We start from the raw sequence: 10,053 nt of genomic DNA on the forward strand, positions 1-10,053 counted from the left end.
AACCTGCAATCTATGTATTGTAAGTAACACACTAAACCACAACAGTATTGAGGAAGATGATGGAGAATTTAACAGAATAAATGCTATTATTATACAATACATTAATAACAAAGAAAATAATCTCTTATGTATTATGTATAAAAGCATAGACTTATATACATGGAAGAGAGCACCATATGCATTTTATAATAAAAGTCGGAAATAAAGAAACTGGTTCACGTTTGACGATAATGTCAATCAAACTTCCCACAGCCCGTGATTGGTTCATGATTGGTTCATGATTGATATTCATCTGGTGTGGTGCCTTCTTCGATGAAAATGAATCGCAGAAAATGGCAAAAAAAGTTGGTACCTTTACTTGGAAAAAAGCAACTTTTCTAGGCATTATATTGACATAGTGCCTACAGGAAAGAAAGTTTGGTAGTTACTAAGACCTAAGAACTAATCATAGGACATTTTTTCCACTGCGTTCAGAAATTTCAATCATCACAACAAATTGTAAGCGAACCTTATCAAATTTCGATCATTGAGAACTTTTTCGAGATAATAACTACTTTTCTGCACAAGGGTAAGTACACACAGACTGTGCAAAAGACTAGTTAACGAATGAGCAGGATTATGAGTGATATGATTATATAAGCCAAAATAAGTAAAGAATAATGAATATTGATGCATGCTTATCCAATGCACACACTATCTCCCTCAACAAGACTTAGTAATACACAATTTTAATGTTTTTGTGTGTCTTTTATCTCAGGTTGATGGAAGTCCAATCACTGGTTTAAAATTTCTTCAGCATGATAACAAAAGCTATGTATATGCTACAACACATGATAAAATCATCAAGATAGATTTGCAGTATGGCAAAGCACAAACCAGATTTCAACATAATGAGATATATCCACCATACAGGTAAAAAAGCATTTCATTCTTTTGAAATTTTATTTATTTGATTGGCAGTCTATTCTCCACATTCCAAACTTTTCCTATCAAAATGTATATAAAGCAAATTAACCCTATGAGAACTACCTGCCGATTGGCCAAAAAGAAGTTTTCATTTTCAATTGAACCAATCAGCAATATTGTTAGAATAATTATTTCACCACGCAAAAAATTGGGGTGAATTATTTACAACGCTCCATTCTGATTGGTGATTAAAATGAAAATATCATGTAATTGACCAATCAGAGGCAATGTTAGATCAGCAGGTAGTGCTCAGGGGGTTAAAAGAGTGGGTCCTCCAACAAATTATGCAAGTCTGTGCAAAATAAAGCATGTAGGCCCTATTTTTTTACTATTTTAATAATAGTATTTTGAAATTCTGGACCCACTCCTGGAAGACAGAAGTGTCAACAGAAGTAGATTTTGCATTGCTCTAAAGAGTATTTTATTATCATTTTTATTGTTTTCAATTCTTTCATCCCTATTTCACCTGACAATATTTATCTAAGGGAAGTTTGCCGACATGAAAGTACATGTAAAAGCATGGAATGGGACCAAAGTAAATTATGTCTGAACCCAAGCTTAATGGGATGATCACAAATATTCTTAAGTTGACTATGATTTGAGCCTGGGACTTTTCAGAGTCTAGTCCGGGGCTCTGGATCATCAGTTGTACCAAGAGCTGTCACAGAGGCTTGTGGCATCAAAGCATGGCAGATACAATTTTTTGTTTTACAATCAATAAGCCTACTCACGGCAGTTTATTTGCATGTTGAAAGGTATAGCCAGGAGCAGAGCTACGTCATACTTGGTTAAAATGATCAAATCCTGGTGAAAATAATATGCGCAAATCAAGTATAAAGGCCACTGTACATTGTGCCTACTGCGCATCACATGTGTGACGCCTATGCTGAGTGTGTGCATGGAATGTTTTTATTTGACTTACTTGTTGCTAGGTAATTTAGTTCAATTCATTGCTAAGCACCCATCAGCTGTCCCCGTCCGCCTATAAACTTGTCAAATCTACAGGATAAGCAAAAATGCAGTTACCTTTAGATATTTCTGTAATCATTTTATGTTGTTTTGTTTTATATTGTATAATAGAGAAACAATTCCAGAAGGTGGTGCTTTTCAAGCATCAAATGGTAAATAAACCAACCATATCTCTTGTTATAATATCATCAATGCATGCAGATGCCCAAATTATATGAATGTGAACTTTCTGCATCTCAAATTTCCCATTTTTGACATTAACCCTAACCGCCCTAAATCCTATCAAACCTTACAGACTGGATGTTTGCACTTCAAGGAGGGGATAATTACACAGAGGACACCTCTGAGTAAGGGTTAATGTGCACCCACAATGGCCCAGTGGAAACATTTCAGAAATGCATGCTGACTGGCTACTGTGACACCATAGACTATATATGTGACCCCTCAGCACAACTGAGCCCGGATGTCGCCAATGCCACTATTGAGATATGCTCCATCGAACTTAACAATAAACAATAGGAAACAAAGGATTTATTGACTGTTTTATTGATTTTTCACTATTTAAATGTCAAGTACTATAGACATGATATACATCATTTTAAAGCTAATTTCAAGCAGAATATTTTGGTTGAATATCTCAAAAATGATGATTGGCGACTTCAGGGCTCAGTTGTGCTGAGGGGTCACATATGCACAAAAATTGGTCAATGTAAATAAGATTTGACCGTCGAAGCCAACATGGAAGTGCTGAAAGCACTGCAAAGTAGTGACATGTTCTCTGTGTGTCCATAGGCAGTATCTCTGGCCTGCAGTGCCTCCTGGTCCTCCCATTGAGATAAAAATAGGAGAGTCCATGAGACCTTCCCCTATTATACTATCATGGTTATAATCAATCAGGGATGAGTAGATTTAATCAAATGAGCTATGCTGGTTATGAACCACCGTTATCGCGACTTCTGAGCAGAATAACATCATTTTTACCCACAATGCATTGAGGTCATGATCATAAACAAAGGAAAACAAATTGCCAGTCTTGAAAAACCTTTCCAAATCATTTCCACTACCTTAAAAGTCCTGCAGACACACACAAGTATTACTAATTACGATTAGAAACAATACATAAATTTGCCGAACTTTGTAAGGAAATGAGGGAATTCAATCAGATTTTCACTAGTAATAATCAACTTGAACTTGGAAAAACAATGACGCTATCAAAGAACATGTGACCAATGCAGAAGGGCACTTATACCATCCCTTTCCGGTACGGGTCACATAGGAGTCAATTTACATGACACTGTCCGTGAATCGATGATTGATAAGCTGTAGCAGAGTTTGCATAACTATGATCAACATTAAAGGCTGTGTAGGAGTGCCTGCATGCACTCAAAAAATCCATTCAAGTGATGTCTCATGTTGAATAGCATAAATGGCTTATCCCTCTCGAGTGGATTAGGAATTTTTTACTGTGTCACAGCCATGCTGCATTTTGCAGCAATCACCTCTCTTCAGCATGCTTCTAACATAATTGCCTTGAATCCTACAAGACCCTACAGCCTGATGAGTGCCCTTTCTTTGGCAGGCATGGCAGGCAACACAGAGGGTACCTTTGACCCCCCCCCCCTAGTGAGTTAGGGTTAGACCAGATGGATAAGATTAGGTCACATTGAGGGTTTTATACCAGAACTGGCTTTATCCAAAATTTGATGTTTTCAATATTTGATTCTTCATGAAAAATAATCTCAGCAAATGCAATTAATCTTGTGTTCTCCTCAATGTCATTTTTGACACAATCTATTCTATGGAGGCCACAGGCAGCCAATTTGAAAATCAAGATTAAAGGCAAATATGGAGTCAAAAAATAAGAAATTACATAAGAAAATAAACATCACAAAACTTATAGATTTAGAACTAATAAGTATGCTAGACCTTTGGTGTTTTCATTTTATGTATGATAGCCTAATGTTTGTATAAGGTAATAATTAAACTTATTAATGTAACTCAATTTTCAAAAATGCCTCCTTTGGCCTCCATTGACCCAGATTGTGTCACAGTTTTAAACATAGGATAGGACATAGACACATCTGGCAGAGTGACCATATCCAAGTTCATGCTCAGTAAATAATGGACCAACGTAAATACTCTCTACTTGGACAGTTCTGGCTCTAAGCCCTTGACATATTGTGTAAATTGTCAAAGAAATCATTTTAAAAATAGTCAAAACTATTCAAATTTATGTGCTAAGATATACTTGATCATCCTGTACAGTTATAAGATCACACCAAGTGAATCTTACCGTCTGTGACAACCGTGAAGTACTCCTCCTCTGTGAAGGCAGCCTGGACCCTTCTCTGAAACCAGCTAATGCCACCTGGAACGTCCAAACAGAAGACAACGATACCATGGTAGATGTAGAAGTCTCAGGACTAGGACACTTTATCCAGTACGATAAACCAAGGACCAGTGTATCAAATCCAGTCAGCTTAATCGTGATTAAGACACATAACAGAACAAGTGGAGCATATCAATGTGTTATAAGTGATAATGAAGGGTACATAGAAAGTAAAACAAGCTGGATTACAGTTGAAAGTAAGTGTGTTTGCTATAGCCACCCTCTCACCCTCCCATTTGCCAAACCTGTACCATAATGCAGGTGGCTATCTCAGTTTTACACCCCCTATATGACTTTAATCTCCCACACATGGACTATAGGTTTCAAATGCAGTCACCCAGTCAGGTATTCCCATTTGAAATTCACACTCCAGATTAAGGCCATGTCTTCCACAGGGGGTGTATAGATTTCAACTGGAATAGCTTATTTATGACTCCTGTTCTATTAATTTTATGTTCCTGTTCTAATACTTTTGTTTCTTTCTTTCTTTCTTTTTCTTTCTTTCTTTCTTTCTTTCTTTCTTTCCTTCCTTCCTTCCTTCCTTCTTTTCCTTCCTTCCTTCCTTCCTTCCTTCTTTCTTTCTTTCTTTCTTTCTTTCTTTCTTTCTTTCTTTCTTTCTTTCTTTTCTTTCTTTCTTTTTTTTTTTCTTTCTTTCTTTCTTTCTTTCTTTCTTTCTTTCTTTCTTTCTTTCTTTCTTTCTTTCTTTCTTTCTTTCTTTCTTTCTTTCTTCCTTTCTTTCCTTTTTTTGTCTGTTCATTCTTTTTTTCAATTTTTTCTTTCTGCATATTTTCTATTTACAAGAAAACTTCAAATTGATGTTAATTTGCTACGATAGCCAAGGTAAACAATGACTCTAAGCTTCAGCAATGTTTTAATCAGCCTACCCATTAGACTATGCCATATTCGAATTTTATTAAAACTATATGTTATTATTAATCATGATGAACCCATTTCGTTGAACTCAAAATTATACTGATGTTTATTAAAATTAAAGTATATAGTAAAATGGTCATAAAGAATTAAGAATATCAGATGATTAGTGACAATAAAAGTAATTAAATGCAACATTATCTTGCATAATTATAATGGCTCACTTTAATACTGAACAATTCTGATTTTGGAATCTACCAGTTTATTGATAGCGAACCACGAAAATCCGACTATGGACTTTGAATTTTAAGCAGAACTTTACCCCGGGACTTTGCTCTCTAAAACACACAGTCAAGCATACTTGTTTATACAGTCCATTAACCACAAGTACTAAGCATGGTATATACAAGACGCGCTAGATGTTTGATGAGAGATTAACTTTCGCGCCAACACAAAAGCGCCGCAAATACCACAGATAGTTGTGTATGGTGTAGTTAATGGTAATGGCGCGGGCCTGGAAGATTTAAACAATAGCGATATATGGGCGACCAATCACAAGGCAGATCCATTTAAAGATGCATTACATCATGGCCAATTTCTAGCCTAACTAAAATTGGCCTAACTCTCCATAGAGTCCTGTGTTAAAAATCTTAACTGCAAGGCAAAGTCAGTAGTCCACTTGGGAAGCTAACAAACAGAGGGAGTGCGGTGACTGAAAAGATCAGATACAGATGTGAAAATCTATCAGTTGCACACAAATCAATATAAATCAGAGTTTTATGCTTTTAAAATGTAATAGCCAGAGTATGCAAAATGGGCAAGTGGACTACGGAGAAGTCTACCTACCCATAAAATTGTATGGAAGATTGATACAGGTTATTTATATATAGCTCATCAAAATAGGAACTACATATTGCTTTGTAAAAATTAATCAAGCTTATATCTATTCAGATGCTACAGTTTGTCCACACTGAAGTACAAAGTGACAACGCGTGCATAAACAGCGCATTAACAGGGCGTAGTGCTGCGCCTCTGCTGCAGGGATGCGTGTCTGCAAGGTTGGCACAATGTGTGCGTCTGCGTCTGTACTTTGTACTTCAGAGTAGACAGACTGTAATAAGGGTTATCTTACAAGACACCTTCCAGCAATATTGCAAACTATGCTTAAAACTATGCTTAAAGCCTTAATGTACGGTATTTTTAAATTTTTAGATTTTTCTTCCAAAATGATAAAATAGTTAATATGCATCATTATGAAAGTTCCCAATACATTTGGACGTGAAAAACATTGGAAATTTGCAAAGAAACAACCTCATAAACTTCACCTCTATCACTCGAAATATCTCACACTTTTTGGATTAGGACTGTGAGTCCGGCCTCAGAGTTAGTCTCCTACGCTTCGTAGGAGACTACGATTTGTGATCGTTCCGACATATTATCATAATCTGAAGATTATGATAATATGTCGGACCAACAGAAAAATCATCCCGCTTTACTACAAATAGGGCAAATTTGACAGTTTGCTCATAGATTTAAGTTGGAACATGTGTAAGTATTACAAATATGCCAAAAATCGGTTTTGAAAAAAAAAAAAAAAAGGTATATTCTGAAAAAAGATTGTACTTTAAGGCTTTAAAACTATGCTTAAAACTATGCAAACTATGCTTAAAACTTATAATTGTTATTGATATTCCTCCAGATTGTATTACAAAAGACGCTGTTGACGATAGACAGGCTGTGTATGATGAAGTGGCACTACAGGCTGATGATGCTAAAACGGCTTTTAAGCAGGGGGTAATTTATCTATCAATGAAATCAGAGGAGGCTTAAAGGCATTCCTACAATGCACTATGATTGAGAAAGTTGATCAATATAACCTGATTTTAAAGGCAAAGTCCCCATTGCGACACACACAAAATGGTCATTTTAAAACTGCTGCCAACGAGCTAATAGTTGAGACTTATGACTGATATTTGATTTTCTTACAGGAAACATCATATTGTCCCACTGCATTAATTTTTATTCATAAGTCTCGATGTTTTGAATGTTAAATAATAGGATGAAAACACCAGATATTTGCACACAATCCCAATGCAAGGTATGATCAACTGTACCACATGTGTACAAAAGCCAGAAACCCCATTGGGTTGTGGGAATGTCTTTAAACATCCTCTGCAATGAAATGAAAGGAGTTGTTTAACAAAGCAAATTTGCAGGTGTCCTCTGCTCTGCCCATGGTATATTTAGAGTTGTATACCATGAGAGTACTCAGTTCTTTGGAGAGGATCATAAACATTGGTCTTGTGTACAGAGAGTAATACCACTACATAAATATCTCGGTCAGATTCAAAATACAAGTGTAAATATGTGTTTGTCCGATATGTTGTTGTGGTTGGCATTCCTTAAGATTAGACCTTCTTGGACTATTTGGAATTTCCTGGCAACTGATGAATTGATTTTTTAGTTTTTGACATACATGTAATTATTATTGTGTGGCAGAAAATGAAGAAAATAAACACTTGTTTCATCATATCTCAAATTCAATATAATAGAAACAAATTAATAATTTTGATTGATTGCATCATGATCTGATTTGATGATTTGTACAATTTTTCTTACAATTTTTCTTCTTGTTTTCAATTTGTTTGTACCTCAGACATGCCTTGTACACCCTGTATCCTGTGATGAGGCCTGCCATTGGTCATACCCAGATGAATGAAGACGGCAGCCATCTTGTTTCTTGGTATCATTTGGTTGTGTTAATGCAAGAATATTTTATACACAATATAGCTGCCTTGAAATGGATTTTGAAATTAGACTGTGATAAATATGGATTGTTTAACTCATAAGTCATTGGCCTTTATAATGAAAGACAGAGATAAAAAGACTTAATCGCCTCTGACATCAGGGCAAAGGGGAGCAGTGATTGGTTGACGACCTGCACAGTACTGCATTTTCTGTCTAGTTGTCAGAATTTTAGACGCAAACTAGTCTTTTTATCTCTGTCTTTCATTATAGATCATTTGTAAGGAGATTACACTACTGCACCTTGACAGTGATGTTTTTACTCCCTAGTCGGTGACCTTTGAGATTATCTTAGTGACTAACTGTCTGTAAGAAAGATCTCAAGAACCACTATACTAAACAAAGGTACACAAAGGTTAACCTTACTTTTGGTGTATGGGATCATATAATATACCCAATGAGTGATTCCATTTGAAATCCACATTCCGCTGTGGAAGATTTAGTCTAGAGTTTTCAAATAGATGGGTAATTTCCATTTGAAATACTCACTCCAGTTGTAGAAGATATAGATGAGTTGACTTCTGACGTCAATGCCTGGCAGTATGCGCATGCATCATCACAATTTCCATTGTTCTTTGCCTGGCAGTATGCGCGTGCATCATATTATGCTCAGGGATCGTGTTTTAAAACTCCCGCCACATCACAATAAGGCTATTGAACATTGTAGTGGTTACATGGGGTTCACTCAAGCATATCGATATACCAATCCTTTGCCTTTGTTGATAAACATTGAGGTCAACTCATCTATAGGTGAAGCCATATACAGGGGGAGTGTGTGTTTCATAATTAACTCTAGCCAATTCCATTTTAAAAAGGTACTCCCTCTGTGAAAGACTTCTTAAATCTTCCGCAGGGGTGTAGGAGATTTTAAATGGAATAGCTTAATAAAGGCATGGACAGAATTTGATAAAGGGATAATCAGAGATTTTACCAAATTAGCATCAGACAGAACTCTTACCCTTCCTTCATATTGAATGTCAGAGTTGATCTTGATTATATGTGACCTGCTACCATGCAATGAGCATAAAGTCTTGATTATATGTGGCCTGCTACCATGTAATGAGCGTAAAGTTGCAAGATGGTAGTTTGGAGACATTCTAGCTGCTGTGTCGCTGTTTGTTGTTTCACAAACACCTATTCAAGCCAATAGTATGTGCCATCCACGAAGGACATACTACTGGCTTGTACAGGTGCGTGGCAAGCAAAGAACATCAACTCAGCAGCCAGGATGTCTTGAAACTACCAAGTTACGTTTGTACGCTCATTTTGGGGTAGCAGGTCACTTATTTTATTTATTTTGCATCATTTAATAACTTGTTCCAAAAAACGAATCTGATTTTTGGTGTGAGGTTTAGGGCGTTCTGGTTCAGCAAATAACCAATTGTCCCTATAAAAGAAACACAGATTTGATACCCAGTGATAGATAGATTTGTTCACTAGTAATGAAGTTCAAAATGAAAACTGGTTGACAGTTTAGATGTACTGTGTAATATAAAGGGTATGTGCAAAGATGTCTTTCTTATTATGGTGCTTATAGCACCAGCTAGGGTATGTCAAAGTGGTCATTTTCACACCTCTAATATTTTATTTTTTGAACAATTTTGCTTGATTTTAAATTCACAATTTTGTTTGTTTTTTCTTATATAGACCTATAGATAACAGAACTTTATCCATGCGTTATTTTGTTTGTAAGAAGCTGCATTGAGCGTGAAAATTAATATCCGCAAAAAAGTACCACTTTTACGGTACAGGGAATGAATATGAGGCTATGCTGAAAAAGTACCACTTTTACAGTACAGGGAATGAATCCACAGCAGCTGAGAGGAGTATCCCATCATGCATTGCAGTATATCTGCTTGCTCCTTGGCAAATGTATACAAAATATAAACAAGAGCCGCTTAGATGTTGAGAGCTATTGATAGATTCACAATACTCTATGGGTGATATTTTTTCAAACAAAAATCTAAGCTTCCCTGATTTAAGAGAGTAATTGAAAGTTGAAGTGTGGGATTTTGTGTACATTTTCTATGGCACAATCAGTTCTATAATGGTAC

At 36.0% G+C, this 10,053-nt stretch overlaps 1 protein-coding gene across 1 annotated transcript in view; it reads left to right on the forward strand.

Moving 5' to 3' along the window:
• Positions 1 to 9,798, forward strand: part of LOC140158776 (semaphorin-1A-like) — a 41,804-nt gene extending 32,006 nt beyond the window's left edge. The window contains exons 14-18 of the mRNA XM_072181988.1: positions 758 to 912; positions 2,047 to 2,087; positions 4,201 to 4,521; positions 6,894 to 6,988; positions 7,851 to 9,798. Coding sequence (XP_072038089.1) covers positions 758 to 912; positions 2,047 to 2,087; positions 4,201 to 4,521; positions 6,894 to 6,988; positions 7,851 to 7,913 — 675 coding nt within the window. The 3' untranslated portion in view covers positions 7,914 to 9,798. The remainder of the gene's footprint in view (positions 1 to 757; positions 913 to 2,046; positions 2,088 to 4,200; positions 4,522 to 6,893; positions 6,989 to 7,850) is intronic.
• Positions 9,799 to 10,053: the final 255 nt, after the last annotated feature.

The sequence above is a fragment of the Amphiura filiformis genome, chromosome 8 (genome assembly GCF_039555335.1).
Source record: "Amphiura filiformis chromosome 8, Afil_fr2py, whole genome shotgun sequence".
In the NCBI taxonomy this organism is placed as follows: Eukaryota; Metazoa; Echinodermata; class Ophiuroidea; order Amphilepidida; family Amphiuridae; genus Amphiura; species Amphiura filiformis.